The following is an 18,375-nucleotide window of genomic DNA, read 5'->3' as shown; positions in this document are numbered from 1 at the left end:
GGTCATGATTTTTGTTTTCGAGATATTTATATTTAAACCTACACTTTCTGTAGCCACAACTAGTTCCTGTACCATCTCTCTTGCCATACCTAGATCTTCAGCTATTATAAGTATATCATCGGCGAAACGTAAGTTGTTTAGATATTCTCCATCTATTTTTCTATTTTTATTCCCTTTGTCATCCAATCCAAATTCTTAAAAGCATGTTCTAGCACCGTATTAAAAAGTTTAGGTGACATTGGGTCTCCTTGTCTAACCCCCCGTTCTATTTTTATGCGATTACTGTTAGTATGTAATCTGACAGTGGTTGTTGCCTGCAGATATATTTTGTATAATAATTTAGTATATCTATAATCTAGCCTGCATTCTTTAAGCGCCTGTAATATTTTGCTTAGCTCAACTGTGCCAAAGGCTTTGTGAAAATCGATAAATATTAGAACTAGAGGTTTATTGTATTCCACTGCTTTCTCTATTAGGGTTTTTATACTTTGTAGATGGTCATTTGTTCCGTAACTTTTTCGGAATCCTACCTGTTCCCTTGGTTGATAAGTCTCTAATTTTCTTTCCATTCTCTTAACTAGTATTCGCGTAAACAACTTATATATATGGCTGAGGAGGCTAATCGGTCTGTAATTCTCTAAATTTGCTTTATCTCCTGCTTTGTGTAATAGAATCATAATAGCGTTGTTCCAGTCTGTTGGAATATTGGCGCTGTGAAGGCAGATATTGAAAAGTTGTTTAATTTTTTCAAGTAATACATCCCCTCCAATTTTTAGTGCTTCTGATACTATTCCATCTTCACCCGGGGTTCGATTATTTTTCATTTTCTTCAGGGCTTCTTTGATTTCTGATTTTGTTATATCGGGCATTAAATCTAATCCTTGGTTTAATACCCCAGTTTTTAGTGTAATTGGAGGTTCCGTATTGTTATCTTTTTTTCTTGATCTATATAACTCTGTGTAGAACTCTTCGACTATTCTTAATATTTCATCTCTGTTCGTTGTTTCTTCTCCAGTGCTGGTTCTCAGTTTGTTAATTTCTATTTTCCCCTTTTCTACGCTCCTCTTCAAAACTTTCATGTTCTTATTTTGCTCTATTGCCTGTTTTGTTTTTTCTACATTGTAGTTTCTTATGTCTTTTCTTATTGCCTTTGTGATCGTCTTATTTATTTGATTTATCGCTTCTTTGCTTGTAGTGTTATCTCCTTTCATTTGTCGCCTTAGTTCTATAAGGGTTTTCGTGGGTTGACTCAGTTTTTCATCTTTTTTGCTTGTCGGACAATATTTGGATTTAGGACTCTCCTAAGTATTCTTAGGTAATTTTTTAATTATCTTCATATAAGTTAAAATTTATAGATTAAAAATAACTTTATATTTTTTTTACAATTTTCATCTTCTGTTTTGGAATATGTATTGGCAGCATGTTAAACAAATAAAACAATATGCATAACAAATATCTTCTTTATTTTTTGGAATGTTACAAACCATATTAGCAAAAAGTTATGATCAACTCGGCAGTTAATTTCCGATAATTAGAAACGGCTTGTAATATACAGGTATGTGCCTTACGCAACTGAATATATATATTTACTGACTAGAATTTAACAAATCACAACATTATTACAAATTAACAATCTAAATATTATCTAAAAAGAATAATCATTGGTAACTGACTACAAATTATAAAATAATAAATTAACGCAACAGAATATCAAAAATCTCATACGAAAAAACTACATTAAATTCGGGAAATGATTCCGCCAGCCTTCTTAGCGACCGGATGTGAATCATGTTAGTCGAGTTATTCTGCATTTTTCGGAGTAGATAAATATTTAGAACATGGTAAATGATACTAAATAAATACTTCAAAAAGATCTATAAATAATATTTCTACTAGATTTTATCATAGGATAGTTAATGCTCATTATATAAAACTTATTAATGACATCCTTAATATAAGTTCGAAAGTTTATGAAAACCTAATTTTAATAATTGTAACACACTTTTATGGAAATAATACCCACAATTAAGGAAATTGGAAAGATATTTAGAAATGTTTCTTTGTGTACTTTAAATAAATTCTAAATTTTTAAATCAAATTATGTGGTATTAATTCTATAAAATATTCTAAAACTCTGTTTTGAACAATACAAGTACTTTTTCTTCTTCATTTTTACCCCGATACGTTTTAATCTTGGATTGACAAATTTGTTCTAACAGGGACAGAATCAGTAATTCATAGAATCGGAGAAAAAATAAAATAAAAATAAAAGAGTACAGTTGTTTTACAGATTAGACGAAGACAAAAAATATATTAGAAAAAATAACAGGGCCGTGTACAAAATTTAAAACAATCAGAATCAACTTCTCACTGCACTTAACTGGAAAACACACTATGATTTCGAGAATGTGATCTTACAGCATGCAAAGGTTAAAATTTTTCTAGTTTTTGTTACTGATTTCTATTTGACTTAACTTATTGATAGTTTTTTTTACAGTCAAAATAACTGATTGCGAAACTGACATTATAACATTAATTCTATAAGTAGATAAAATAGATAATTATGTTTTGTTCTGTCAAAATTGTATGAGGCATGTTGTAGTAATAAACGTTACTAGTCCGGTAAATGCATTATAATGATTTGATAGATTGTGGGACTAAAGTCGGGAAGTTCTACGGGTGCCATTAGAATTATTAACGGACGTATAATGCTGAATATTTTAGTCCATACTATCTTTTCTACCAATTTATACCAAAATAGTTTCATTATGCAACAAAATATATACTCCCTTAAACTCTATACTCCCTTAAACAATACCACCAACTCTATTTTTGTATCTTAGCAAATAATATCAAAAATAACGATGAAACGGGTAACAAAATGACATGTTCATAACATGTATGTTTTTTTCATGTTTATTAAAAATAATCTAAAATATTATTTGACATTAGAGAAATTAAACTGCACTATACAGGACAATATGATATTAAATTATTTTTAGAATTTCTCTTCTGATAAAGTTATCTTACTTAAATAAAGTTTACAACAAAAGAAAGCAAATTCATGTTATCAGTACTGTTACTTATGTCGCCACAATGTTGGGCTATTGACGCTTTGTCTGATGCACCTTGGTATAATATCTAATAATGCATATACCACCGACTATAAACTTATATTAAATATCGAGTAATAATTTTTTTAAAAAGATTTTAATTTAAAATCTTGGTTGAGTTTACCGAAAGTACAAGCTGATTATAACCGCAAATGTCAACCAAGAATTAAAATATTTCGGTTTGGCAGTGCTGGGTTTTTTTTAGAATGCATCTGTTGTATGCTTTAAATATAAAGAGAGAAAGCTTTTAAAAAGTACATATCGATTATACTATTTTATGAATTCTGCAATTTTTAATTTATATGAAACAATATCGAGTAAATATTTGTCTCTCTCGAGATTAATTGCAAGCATCTATTGCAATCTGGCAACTGCTGATTTGACGATTGCCAAATCTATTCCCTAATCTATCACAGGGTAATTGCCAAAAAAAATTTCTAATAATCAATTGCAATTAATCTTCAAATAAACAAATATCTACTCATTCTTGTTTTATATAAATCAAAAATTGCAGAATTCATAACATAATATAAACAAAATCTACTTTTCTAAAGCTTTATCTTTTTATATTTGAAGCATACAGCATCTCCATTATAAAAACATGCCAACACTGCTAAACTGAAATTTTTTGTTCCATGTTTGACATTTGCGGCTATAATCAGCTTGTACTTTCGGTAAACTCAACCAGAATCTTTAGAAAACGTTTTTAATACATGATTTTTAAATCATTTTAAACAAGTGGATAAAAAAAAATGATGATTTTTTATAATTATGTATGCCGTTTAAAATATATATTTTAATATCCTTTTATGTATCCACATGTTCAATGTTTTAATTTGTTTTATTGTTAATACTTTTGGCGTCCACTCTTCTGCTCCTCAATATTTCACGCTTGTACATATGAAATATAAAACTCAATTGTTATTTGTCATAGTTCTACAATGGGATTACTATTGCGAAAAAAAATGTTCTCATTTTCATTGTAAAAAATGTTTTAGTCATTTCATTTTTGTATGTTATTTCTATCTCTGAACCTAGTTAGTGTGTTATTGGTAATTTTCGCTACTGACAATTAATTTGGTTCTATTTCTATTTCATGAATACGATTCAGTAGAATTTCTAAAATATACTTATTAAATTAATGATACGACAATTATAATCAAAAATCGAAAACATCCCATAAGGAAATATTCAAAATATGAACAAAATAATGCACAAAATTAATTTTGGATGATAAAATATAAAATGTCATGTATGTTAATACGGAGGATTACATGCCAAAATATGAAATAAACATATCACTACCTTGGAGGAAAGTAGGAATATCTCAAAAAAGTGAAAAATGGACTATGTTAGTGAACAGATTTTAAATATTCTATATTTTTTTTTATGATAACGTCATAAGTTAGCTTATTCCTATGGCTCTCAGATGGTAGAAGTGTCGTTATTGTTAATCGAATAGTTGGTTCGACAGTTTGTACAATATTGTGATATTTTGAGATATGTCATGCTTTCTCAAAAACACAATAGATAATACAATACTTTCTGTAAAGAATAATGCATTATTTTGAGTTGTGTCAGTCTTGTAAAGAAGTTGAGGTTATGTTTAAAATGAGTTGTAGTATTCTTTTGAGTTATGTCAGTATTTTAGAAATTTTTTGAATCCAACTATCGACAAATTATTTCGACTTGTGACGTTCTAAAAAAAAAACAAAAAAATAAATTCAATTGGACTTATTTCAGATTATAAAAATATCTCAAGGAATTAGTGGCCTCATGCTTAAGTTTACTTCTGTCAAAAACAATGAAGATAGCAATATGGAAAGTTAAAGAATCAATTTTCAAATGAAGACAACTGTTTTTTTAACTACAATTCCCTCTAGAAAGACAGTATTTTTTATTTTTTTACACTATTACGTCTTTGTTCGTATTTTTATGAGACAATTATACATTTCTAAAAAAAAAAACGTAAAACAATTATTTTGTGAACAAAAAATGAATTATCTCCAAAACCGATCATATATTTTTTTAAAGAACGGCACAACTCGAAAATTGTATGGCCTAAAATAGGATTAACTGAGTATGACATTGACTATAGCTTTTTACAGATTAGTACACACCTTTAGTTATGGATAAAGTGTTATGATATTTTTAAAACTTGTCGATTTTTTAAATGGCCATTTTTGAGCATTGTCACATTTTGACATAAGAGGGCCTTCTTTCAAGGTAGCGATATTTTGCTAATTTTATGGATATGCCGACTCATAGTTGTATTAAGCGGGTTAGTTTTTTTTATTTTGGTGTTTGGTGTAAGTATGTGTAAACGCTTATATGTTAATGTTTGTTTTGAATTATTGTTAGTCACTACCGTTTTTAAATAAAGTTTTTCAAAAACCTATCTTTTTCATCATCCTGTGGTCGCTGACAAATATTTTTCCTGTGCATTTATACAGATAAACTTGACACTCTTAAGGCATAAAACTTTATATAATGGATAGAACAAATCACCAATAAAGTAGTACTCAGAATCATGCATAGGAGGTGCAAAAAAAGAGCAAAACAATTTAAAAAAAATCAGGATCGGACGTAGAAGAATATCATGGTAGAGTAATTGAAAGGAAAGAGGAATATATTGAAGTGTTTTAAACCACGGTGCGAGAAAAGACGAAATATATAATTTGCACAATTGAAATCTAATAACTTAATTACATTATTTATTTACACCTACCACGAAAAATGCAACTCTATAACTAAAATACCAGTATAAAATAATTTTACTATACAGAGCGGCCCTCGAGATATATTTATATGAACTGTTATTGTTATTGGAATCTTTTCCATAAATCTCATTGAAAGTGATCTTATTCCGGAAATATATACCAAAAAATATATACCAAATTTTGTTGAAAGCCGTTCTGTATAGATTTATTAAATATTCATAAACATAAGACATTTGTTAATAAATTATGACTGAATTTGTAACAAAAAAGTATAATCGAAATAAATTAAATGTGCACAACTTAACTAATCAAAAACTTTACATAATAACATGTATGTACAGAGAAAACATTAAAATTATTATTTGGTAAGTAATGTATTGTCAAAATATATTTTTTGTAGTCAAATATTGCTACGTTCTTTTAATTTTATGAATAAAATCGGAGACAAAAATACTGCATATCAAGTATAGGTCTTAAAAAGCGTAATGGTGGGAGGGGTGAAACTAGCCGTAGTCAATTCTAGCAGAGTTAAAATCGAATGTATACGTATATTGAGCATCAACAGTTTATACTAACTTGAAGCATACGTTCTATACTTATAAACTATTAGATATCTGGGATATGTACATAACTGATCTTAAAATAAAGAATTACTCATTTTTCTATATTAATTAAGAAATTTCATTTAAAACGATATTACATACAGTGTGCATCTTCCCTGAGCACACATATTTTCTGATCCAAACAGGTAACATTAATACATTTCTGGTTTACTAACCTCAAGATCCCTGTTCATACTCTTTATGACGATTCAATAACATAATCATTATGCTTGAATGGATAACATATAAGATGTTGTACAGGGGATAACATGGCAAATAATAACTCATTTAAAAGCTAGTCTCAATTGCTTTTTAACGCCACCTACATAGTTATCAGTTTAAATCTAAAAACTTTATTCAATTTTAAACAATTGCCTTATTTTATTTTCCGAACAACACAACTTATTATTTTCTTGCACTGTACCTATTTATAGTTTTATTGACGTTTTAGTGAGATAATTAATAAAAATTATGCACAGATATTAAAAATTAAAATATTTTGACGTTTTTAGACTGCATGGACCTGATAATTGTAAGGGCTGTCATTAAGGGGAACTTACTAATGAAGTATTTGCATTGAGTTAGAATCTATGGAGAGGCCATCACATGACTAAAAACGATCTCACTTCGGCCATATTGTTAAGATTGTTTTGACACTTTTGACAGATCGTATATGTTTGTTTACGTTTGTTGTTTTTCGAATATTTTTAGTTTTATAATACTTTTATAGAAACTGTAATAATATATTGTGATAGTGCATAATAAGGGTTTCTTGTTCTCAACGTAGTTGCAGTAGCAGAAGCAATGTTAATAAAAAATCTTCAGGAATAACGTTCTACAGGTTAGTGTACAAATATGTAAACAAAGTAATGGCCCGTACTTCAGAGAATAAATTAATAGTATTTGACTGTATTAATTTCTCTTTATGTATAATATATCGTGTTTTTAGTGTTTACCACGGGATAAATAAATCATAGTTTATTAAAAATGTATTGCACTTTTTTAGATTATGATTAAATCTTCTGAATAACTAGTCATATTTTTATAGTAGTTTTAATATGTATTATTGAGTCCGGCCATGATCCCACCGCCATATTGGTATCATCGTTAGCCACGCCTATCTACGCCGTTTTTAATACACACGTTAATATACTCATAGCTTCTCCATAAATTCTAACTCGATGAGTATTTGCCATGTCATATTTAAAACTATCATACAAAATGGAGTCGATCTGCCATTTTTAAAGATTACGTCACCGATCCCCCATAAAAATTATGCATAAGTGCCTAAGTTGAATTACCCAGAAATTTATTAATTTAAATTTTATGGTTAAAAAAATATATCGAGAGAGAACTTTTTAGACGTGCAATGTAGAGAAAATGCCATGAATGCAATATTTTTGTCTCAAATAAATAGCATTTTGTGCTACCGAAAAATATCTAATGACCACTTTAAAATGTACTCCCTACGGTATAAAATAGCTTCGGCGCGAGATATATATTTTTATTATTCTTATTAATAAGAAACTTTCAAGGTTTCAACTTGTTTCACTATGGCTGTGTCGAAACATAGCAACATTTTTTTAGCTTTTTACTGGCTCAAAAAGCGCAGGAACCTCATCGGTCTTCCAAATAACTTAAATATTAACTTATTCGGAACTCATAATGTAACAAATAACACACAAAATATATTTCTACAGAAATAAAAACAAATATCGCATTAAGGAAAGAGTTTCAAATTCACGTTAAATTTTATGAGTGATTTTTACACGGTCTTTAATAAAACATTAAAAAACAAACAAAACAGTTTTTCGGCATCTAATGTTAAAAGAACAAAGAAGGTGACACTACAATAATAGCAATTTAGATAATAGAAATAACTTAATAAGTATTTTGGGACATCCTTTAAGGATAAAGGAATAGCCTCTATATATTCTATGATTTCGATCTCTAGATATTTTACATAGTCTTGCCAACTCCGAAAGTTTTATTAAGCTTACTATATGGGCAAAGACAGAGGAAAACCGAACAAGAAAAAATCAGCAAGAAGTCAGGAGACTTCTCTTTGTTGGCAAATTAGGTGAACAACGAATTCAAGTTTTTTGGAAAATACTGGAAGATGTTAGGAATAATCTTTTATTTCGACAATAAATCTACAGTTCACTCTAGAAAATATATATATATATATATATATATATATATATATATATATAATTTATTTAAATAGTAAAACTGTAAAATAAACAATTACGTCATAAAATGCAGTTTGATGTATAGATGGAACAAGGGATCACAAAAAAATGACACCGTTCCTTGAATGTAAGTAATTTTTCACTAAATTATTGATAACTGCACCCAATTAGACAGTTATTTTAACATACTTATTCTTACATACTCGAAAATGATATCTGAAGAAGATGAACGATAAATTAATTAAAGGCCCATTGTTTTCTTATGAATAATTATGATTCCCTAGCTAAAACTGTCAAATTTATTGAATAAAACATATTTAAAATATAAAATAATAACATATATCGTGATAATAAGTTAGAACTAAAACATCCTAACATAATCAGGTAATACTATCTCAAAATATTTAATTAAAACAATATATTTCGTCTTGGCTTTGAAAGCTTTGAAGTTATTGTAAAAAATGCTAAAAACAGTCAATCACTCATAAAACTGTCGTAAAAGTTCAACCTTTCCTGTTTAAAATACGGTGAAGATAAGTACCGACGCTTCACTCTATCCCAAAGGTGTTAGTTTCTTCTACAGCGAGTAGCAACTTTTCATAAAGAACCTCCGACGTGGGATAGGGTGGCAGATCTAGCCTATTAAAGCACGTATGTGCTCTCGGAAGACTATTCGGTTTACCCCATTTCTCTATACAAAACTTTCGAGGTCCTATTGAGCCTCGGAGTGCAGAGAAACCCTCGAAGGGAATACTAGAGGTGCCTGTAACGAACTGAAGGAGGCGAAGTCTCTGCTCGTTGGTAAACCTAGAAAGAAACAGAACAAATTAGAGTTTCTAAAAAAAAATGTGTTTCAGAAATTTACCGAATAAATATTTTTATCGTTTGGATAAAAAATTAGAAATGATCCTCGTTGAAAATTTTTGACGTTAGTAACGGTAATCGTTTAGGATACAAATAAATCTTCCTAAGATCTATTTGTATTCTAAACGGCGAGGTAATTGCAGAAATATGAAGTTTTTTGTAAAACAGGAGAACTTGGTAAGTTTAATAGTAAAAAAAGAAGATAAAATCATATAATTAGTAGATACAACCAATGAACAGAAGAGCTCCTGTAATAAGGTACTCACTCTTCTTACGTCCAGCTTCTCCTTTGAAGGTATTCGAAGAACATACAACTTCTGACTTAAGAAAATGTCTAAATCAGAGCTTCCCAAACTTATTTGTATTGTGGCTGATTATTTCTGTAGAGATACGTGTAAAATTCGTTTCTTAATTCTCATATACGTGCGAGTACATTATACGTAGAGTATATATTACGTAAAATTTTTACCTTTAAATAACCCACGAGAGTTACAATAATAAAATAAAAAATTATGCTCGGCATCCAATTTTTCACAAAACGTATGGAAAAATCTAGATCTAAGTCACAGTTTGTATTTTAATATAGTTCACTACTTTAATGTATCCATTTTACATCCGGTTAATATTATTTTCGGTCATACGTACGAGTATATGAATTTAAAATCTCAAACAAATCAGTAGCTTTACCATTTTCACATATTTGTCTGCAAAATAACAAATCCTCACATATATGTGTTTCTTGTATATACCATACATAACATATCAATTGTGCATGCAGTTAAACGACAAATAAACCTGAAAGTGTACATTTTTCATTTCTTTATCCGCCGATTCTTCAATCATCACTGATACCATATCAACCGCTGTAGGTAAGATCAGTTCCTCAGCAATTGTGTGTGGTTTCTAAAATTTGACAACACGGTGAGCTATCACGTATGAGGCGAGATATGCTTTGGTAAGAACTAATGCTCTAGAAACCAAACAATTCTCTTGGCTTAGCTTGTTAAATGACTGTGAGTTGATTCCAAATGCCGTTTTAGTTTATTAGGACGCCTACTTTTAGTTGTCAGAATGCGCACAGCGCTCATTCGACTTGTCCGCAACACCTCTGGGACGCACAGTTTGGGAAGTCCTGGTCTAATTCAGTCTCGCAGATTGAGCAGTAAGGAAATTCTACGGTGTCCTAAATTTCTTTGGTCCATGTTAAGTTACAACATCTTAGGAAATCTAGCTTAGTTCTCTTGACCTTAAATACGATGTCCTCTTCATTTTCTCTTATCTTATAGTGATATAGTGTAATTAACATCTAAAATATGGAATCAGAAGCAAACATTTATTTGAAAACCAAGAAGTTAACAAAATCCTTTAACATAGTTGTTCGAAATCGAGGTTAAACTGTTAGTCATGTATATTTGTGTTCACCCAACGATACTGATCAGATGTATATGCAAAAGAGTGTCCAATGCCCAAGATGCTGAACTTGGTTATGGCCCCACCATGGGCGCCGCCAGGATTATTTTCAGATGGATGCATCTGCTTCTCAGGGGGGTACATTTGCGTGTACACATACTTAACCAATATAAAATATAGAACTCTACATGTATAACTATGTACTTTCTTTCCAGACAGGGGGTACAATTGCACCCCGCTGCCGGTGTCCATGCGCCATACAATAGAGATTCATCAAAAACTAAGAGCGAAAATTGAAAACAGCGAAAATAAGTATTAATGTGAGTGAGCACATATATATGAACGTGAAGATATATTTAATATTTAGATCCGGGATAATAAACTGCAGATATTCCTGATATTATAATGATAATAGACACAAGAAAAAAATGTCCCTTTGTAAAGTTGTTACAAAATTTTAGTATCCAAAAAAATCTGTTACTGCTTAGAAAATATTTTCCGCACTTACTTTTATTATATAATAATTAATTACCTTTCGATGGCTTGCCAAAACCATATGACGACTGGATGTTGGTCGTGATAACCACCTCGATACTCGGTATTGTGCCTCCAATCGATCAGATCAATTTCTGCCGTGCCGGCGATCACTAATTCTAACTCCCTAGCATCGAATACACTGACTAGTCTAGGGTCGACGACTTCATAGAAGCCTCTCACTAGCGATTCCGTCTGCTCCGAAACTCCACGTTCTAAACGCCATCGAACTATCCTTTCTAAGTATTCCTAAAAAAATACGAGATTATGAGATACAAGAATAACATCGATTGGAGCTAAATATCTTTTATATAAGTTTTTTAAATTTATACATTTTTTTGGATGTGACCAATTTAATGCGTAATAATGTTCGTAATCATTATATTTGAGCAAACTCCTGAATTTGTAAGTATATTATTTTCAATTGAAAGACATGAGCCGTCCAAACAATAACACGTTTAAATCACCTGAACAGTCCCGTAGATATGTAAATATTACTCGGCAAAGGCAGACGTTTCCATTTCTGACCATTGCAGACAATGAAAACAAGTTCATTGCAACTATATTGAAGTTGTTTTGGAAATTAATTTAGTAACAGTTGGTGGCTTTCCGTTATCGATAATTTTTGGTTGCTATCGGAATAAACTATTATATAACAGGAGAGACCTTTATGCTACCCAACCGATGACTTCTTCTCAAAGACTCTATTTTCTAATCATCCAGCCTCGAACGACCACGACTGAATATAGGCTTCCTCCTTTTGTTTAAACTCTGTTCTCATCCAGTTTTTATTCATTTTCTTCAAGTCGTCGGTCTATCGTGCTGGTGGTCGCTCAAGACTTTGTTTGATCTCGTGTAATCTTCATTTAAATAGCCTCTTTGTCATTCGTAAAAGACATGTGTTCGATGATAATTAAAAAACGGGATATGGATTCTAGAAGGCAAGTTTTTACAAGCAACACTTGTAATATCTCTCATTTTAAATATTCAAACTTGTCGTCTCATTTTAGGTAAAGGAAAAACACTGCTTCTTACAAAGAAACCCATTTTTATGGGTAAAAAGCACCGAAATTGAATTCAGCGTAAATGGATTCAGTTATTTGGAGTGATGAATCTAAGTTTGAGGTCTGTGTTGTCGATACACGAAGTATAGTTATTCATTATAGAATGCCGGGTGAAGAATACCACAAAGATTTCCTCAAAAGAAAAGTGAAGTTCCCGGCATCTTTGATGGTCTAAGGCTGTATATCCACTCCAGGGGTTGGACATATTTTCATTGATAACATGATGGTCGCAGTATATGAATATTCCTGTTTTAAAACTGCCTTCAAGTTCAAGGTCTAGATCTATCCCCTATCGAGACTCTTTGGCATCAGATGCAAAAAGCATTTCGAACTACATCAGTTCAGAAAAGTTCAAGTTCAGAAAATTTGGAATAACTTTCCACCAGATTACTGCCAAACATTATTAGGCACCACGCCAAAGAGAATTGATGTCGTTTTAAAACGTAGGAGTCACTCCACACAGTAGGGTAATTCTGATTAAATATTTGGTCCAATTAATTTGCGCCAGACATTACTTTTTGTTTTTGTTTATTTTATAATGTTTGTAGTTGATAACAGCATTAGATATTGTTGATTAATTGGCAAAACCACATAGTATCAAATAAGCTTAATCGTATCCGATTACTTTATAACAGTTAAATAAATTCTAATTCAGAAAAATACAATTGTGTTGCAGATTGGTTTTGGTCCAAGTCCTATATGTTTAACAAATGTTCCAATCCATTTAAAAAGAAAGCTTTCAATAGGTGTGTTCTACCAGTTCTCACATGCGGGGTACAAATCTTAATTCCCACAAAAACTATATCAGAAAAATTGAGGATCCAAGTAAAATGCAGAGATCAATGCTGGAATTAGCTTGGGAAAAGTAGACTAAAAAAAACTGGTTGAGTGGAGACCATGGGCAGACAAGCGAAGCAGGAAAAGACCTCCAACACGATGGATTGAAGGCTTTAAAAAAGATATATAGTGGGAAGAAAAAAAATATAGTCACTCGTCTCTCCCTGGAAACTAAATAGCCATTCGGGATCAGAATAATTAGAGTTGGCCAATTGAGGACCATACGAAAGATAAAAAACAATCTACCCGATCCAAGTAAAACGAAAGTAAATTGTGATAATCAACATGAGCCACCAGATGCGAGTCATGAGGATATGAGTATCTATACACTTTGTGTTCACGTTCATACATCAGGGGCTTGATTGTATGGCTCGTCCAGCATGATATAGCATGGAAAATGGAAATAGCACGACCTGATACTATTTTCTATTTCACTACAATAATATTGTTCTTGTTTCTTTCTTGATATAAAGTTGAAGCTTTATATTTTTCTTAGACACTTCATTATGTGACATTATTATATATTATGATATATGTTGAAGAAAACTAAAACTTAAAAAAAAACATTGTCGTTTTCTCTATTAGGCCAAAAACTTACAGACCATCCTCGTATTTTCAATTACTAATGGTTTGCCCTTATATTTCTGGTATTTTTACATGTTGCTAAGCGACACTGGTATTGACATAATAATGACACAGTGCTCTTAATTAAGTCTCTGACAACTAGTTGACACAAAGATGGTTAAAATTACAGAAGATTTGGTGAGAAAAAAAGCAGAACACAATGAGAAAATAATTGGCACGCTTGAAGAGTTATCGCTCCATCAAGAAGACGTTGAAAAAATAGAAAACCTTAACAATTGGTGCAAAGACTTACAAATTTTGTATTTACAAGCAAACCTTATATCAAAAATAGAAAATGTAAATAAGTTAAAGAAACTGCAGTATTTAAACCTAGCCATTAATAACATTGAAAAAATAGAAAATTTAGAAAGGTGCGAATCGTTAGAAAAATTGGATTTGACTTTAAATTTTATAGGGGATTTGGAAAGTGTTTGTAATCTTAGGCACAACATTCATTTAAGGGATCTATACTTAACTGGAAACCCTTGCTGTGACTACGAGGGTTACAGAAATTATGTAGTAGCTTCATTGCCACAACTGAAAAATCTGGACTCTAGAGAAATTAGCAAAAGCGAGAGAATTAAATCTCAACAGCTTCTAGAACAAACAGAGAAAAAAATTCAGCAAGCCCAAGTGAAGTATTTTAAATGGAGGCAAGAACAGAGAGAAAGAATGAACCAGATAGATTATACAGGTATGTATTTAAACATAAAATATATTAATCACATATTTGCAACAATGTTTAATTTTGTAAAAGTTCTTTGTCTTTTGGTTTTCACTTGCTTTTGTTTTACTAGTTTTCTATTAAAGTCAGTGAAAACAGTGTTTTGCTTATTTGTATTATATTGGGGTGTGTGATTTACTATTTTTTCAAGGACTTTTGCTCTTCTTTTTCTAAAAAATAATTATATATGATTCTCTAATCGAGAAAACTTCATTTTAAGAGATAACTTTCTGATAATATATTTTTTTGTTCCTTTCGAACTGATCCTTTTCATTCAATGAACTTACTTTATTTTATTCACCACAGATTTGGTTTGGGGTAGAGCTGCGGTACAGAATAGTTTACATCCTCATTTTTACATTGTAATATTGTAAAATAGAAGCGTCGCGTCGTACGGATTTGCTAAATGTCAAAGTGCTTGTCAAAAAAGCTTGGTCAATAAGGCAAATTGCTATAAATTTGAACGTGAGCCATATGTGCATACAGAAAATCAAGCAAAGATGGGATCATTTTCATTTTATAGCATAGTTGGGTAGTTCAAGAGGGCAGAAGATCTCAACAGAGCAACAAGATGAGGTGTTCTTTTGTCACAGCTCGAAAAGCTAGCGAAGAGACAGCGTTTCCGGGAATCATTCACACTGCACGTAGAAGGAAGCAAGTGGATTTGATAAATTGTGTAGCTGTAAGGAAACCTTTTTTGACTGAGGATCACAAGAGGAGACGAGTTGCATTTTTTATTGAATTCATAAACCATGAAGATAACTTTTAGTCTAACGTTGAATTTTCCGATCAAAAGTGTTTAGCAATGGTACAATATGAGTTTATAGGCCAAGAAATCATAGGTTTGATGAACGGTATACTCATTATTTAAGAAAAAGTGAAGGATTCTGGGCCAACGTTTGGGGATGGATAAGTGCTGAAGGCCCGAGTGTCTGTACTTATACAGACGAAAAATTAATAGGATTATATTACAAACATATTCTTGAGAACATAATGTTGCCATCAGTGATCTAGGGTTTTTCCCATAACATTTTTCTCTTCAAACATGACAATTGCCCGGTGCATATGAGTAGAATTGGATAGTTCGAGAATGGTTGGAAGAAACTTATGTTTCTTCATGAATTGGGCTATGGGAAGCAATTGAGCAGGCATGGGAGGAGCTTGTTGAATATAATATGAGGAGAAGATTCATTCAATTAAAAATTCAAACAATCGGCTACTAGATATTTAAGGGTGTAAACTATTCAATTACCGCAGTCGTACATGTTCAGTAATATTTCTGATATGGATAAAAAACAGGAAATATTATTTCAACAAGATATGTGTGATCATTCATGTCGATGTTCTTATGATTCTACATGGGCAAATTTAATATTGTATATGGTTTTGACTTTTTAAATAAAATTGTTACTTTTTATTGCCTATATTTACTATAAATTTGATGCGTTTACTTTAAGAAGAATAAATGCCACCAAATCATGTGTAACCAAATATTTAATTGCAGGTATTTCAAACGATGAATTTTGGAAAATGACTAGCGAGCATTGTCCCGAAACCAGAATAGAAATGGCAAAAAGACAAAGTAAAAAAGATAGAGATGTCTGTAATGTTTATGAAGAAACTCCTAAAATACTTCTAAAACTATTTAATAAAGAAGGCAGACCACTCAATGTTAACCAAGCTAAGCTGGATTTTAGTTTTAACGATGAAGATCCAAGGCAGTTCACTTTGGATGTTTCAGTGTATAAATTTTTGGACAGTAATCTTATTAATGTAGATCTGCAGCCGATATATGTTAAAATAACTGTTAAAGAAAAAATATTTCAAATAGTATTTCCTGAAGAAATACTAGTTGAGAAAAGTACTGCCCAAAGATCTCAAACTACTGGGCATCTGGTTCTGAAACTACCCAAAGCCAATTACAAGGAACCATTGCACACAGAAAAAAAAGCTTTGCAGAAACTTCAATCAGCTAAGAAAGAAACTAAAAATGAGTATTTAGAAGTGAAAGATGAAGTAGGAGATTTAGATTTTAGTAAAATTGTTGAAAATAATAACAAAATAAAGGCTATTAATGTAGATCCTGATATACCGCCTTTGGAATTTGTGTACCACTGTTAGTTTACAATGAAAACATAATAAAGTGTAATTGTCGTTAAATTATTTTATCTCTAGCATAATTTAATTCAGTTCTATTAACACAACCATCTCCTCTTATCCTGATTTCAACCATTTTTGTTTTCATTTATGTATTTTATTTAACTTTATTTTATAAATATCTGCAGTTTTACGTATTTCAATTTGTATTTTCTTCCCTGTTGTCTTAATGGTCGATTGCTCTTTTTTAACCAAACTAGTCGAATTAAGGAACTTATTAATACGGTTTAGCACAGTTTAGTTTTCAAAATATTTGTTTACATTATTCTTCAGAAAGTAAAAAATATTGGTTATAATTCTTTAAGATATATATTTTTTAGACAAAAAACTACCATACTCTACTTTATTAAATTCAATGAGTCTCAGGAAATACACTTAGAAGAAAAATTTATTTTATCAACTTTTCATCGTTTCCCAAAATAATACAATCTAAATTCCGTACATCGATTCCGACCGCTTCAAACAAAGATATAATTTTTTGGGATACAACTTACCTTTTTGTTTTTCTCAGTCACGGGCACGTTTCTCCCTCCAGGTTTCAATTCTCTCTCTAACACTTGGCCGAACACCTCCTCAGTCACAGCGAACGTTAGTTCTAACTCTCCTTGAGTGGATACGTCGTGCTCTTTGATCCACTGAAGACTTTGGTGAAACTCAAAATCGAGGCTTTCCAGATCCGATAACGCTACGGGAAGCCTCAGCAACGCTTTGTAAAAAGGTCTTGTGAAGAAAGCATCTAGGAGGTATTGATGGACTAGAGCTAGGCCCAAAACACGGCCACTGAATCTAAACCTAAAATAAAAATTCTATTTTATTTTTTCTTAAATATTAAACTGAAACTAAAAGCCTTTTTGGTGAAAAGGGAAGATATGAGGGTTGTTGAATACGATACGTAAAACTAAATAATTTGAGAAATTTGTATTTTATTTTTTATATGATCTCCTATTAGCTCAATACCAAAAAAAAGACAAAAAGTAGGAATTTGGAATAACTTAGCATCTGTTTAGGTGATATACCTGCTCGTTTGACGTGAACCGTTATCCGCCAAGCCATTTTTTAAAGTTTAGAAATAAAAAAGTCACTGGTAACCAAATCATGTGAGGTATGAGGCTAATTAACACAGGTTTGCATGCGTATATTGTTTTAAAAGACGATTATTTTTCTTTTTCAAATGAGGCCGTTTTTCAAACTTCTTCGCTAAACTGTAAAAGTAACGACGCAAAATAAACATTATTTATTGTTTTTCCAAGTAATAAGTTAATGTAAACGATTCCGCGTGACTATTTTTATTGCTCCTTTGTTTTTTGGGTGTAGTAATGTATTCATGTTTAGTCCACTTATATATTTAAATGAAAAAACTTTTCAGGATTCCGACGGAATAACACAAAAAAAGCCTCACGAGGCGACCACACGTTTGCGTTTATTCTCTACCAATATAGCAATTTGCCGAGATGCAAGATGGGTTTTAGACGCAATTTTTCGTACAGCATTAAAAATACTATTTTGAGAAACCCCTGTGGCCTGTCACGCACTC

General features: G+C 31.2%; 2 protein-coding genes across 7 annotated transcripts in view; one reads left to right on the top strand and one right to left on the bottom strand.

Annotated features, from left to right (window-relative positions):
* Positions 1-1,446: 1,446 nt before the first annotated feature.
* The window catches only part of Hecw (Hecw ubiquitin protein ligase), a 469,561-nt gene continuing 452,632 nt past the window's right edge, over positions 1,447-18,375 (bottom strand). For all 6 annotated transcript variants that reach the window (XM_072536974.1, XM_072536975.1, XM_072536976.1 and 3 more), the window contains 3 exons: positions 17,336-17,633; positions 11,434-11,684; positions 1,447-9,434 (listed from right to left, as the gene is read on the bottom strand). In XM_072536974.1, the coding sequence (XP_072393075.1) occupies positions 9,176-9,434; positions 11,434-11,684; positions 17,336-17,633 (808 nt within the window). In that variant the 3' untranslated portion in view covers positions 1,447-9,175. The remainder of the gene's footprint in view (positions 9,435-11,433; positions 11,685-17,335; positions 17,634-18,375) is intronic.
* Positions 14,063-16,834, top strand: tilB (touch insensitive larva B). The gene is made up of 2 exons (XM_072538764.1): positions 14,063-14,654; positions 16,189-16,834. Exons 1-2 carry the CDS (start codon positions 14,075-14,077, stop codon positions 16,803-16,805), a joined length of 1,197 nt encoding a protein of 398 aa, XP_072394865.1. The 5' UTR covers positions 14,063-14,074; the 3' UTR covers positions 16,806-16,834.

This window comes from Diabrotica undecimpunctata, chromosome 7 (assembly GCF_040954645.1).
Source record: "Diabrotica undecimpunctata isolate CICGRU chromosome 7, icDiaUnde3, whole genome shotgun sequence".
Lineage (NCBI taxonomy): Eukaryota > Metazoa > Arthropoda > Insecta > Coleoptera > Chrysomelidae > Diabrotica > Diabrotica undecimpunctata.
The sequence above is the reverse complement of the archived record's forward strand: the minus strand, read 5'-3'. Positions and strand labels throughout refer to the sequence as shown.

Excerpts from the sequence above, each read along its gene's own strand:
- tilB (XM_072538764.1), top strand. The coding sequence starts at position 14,075 with ATGGTTAAAATTACAGAAGATTTGGTGAGAAAAAAAGCAGAACACAAT. Across the intron at positions 14,655-16,188 it reads GAACCAGATAGATTATACAG|GTATTTCAAACGATGAATTT; the intron begins GTATGTATTTAA and ends ATTTAATTGCAG.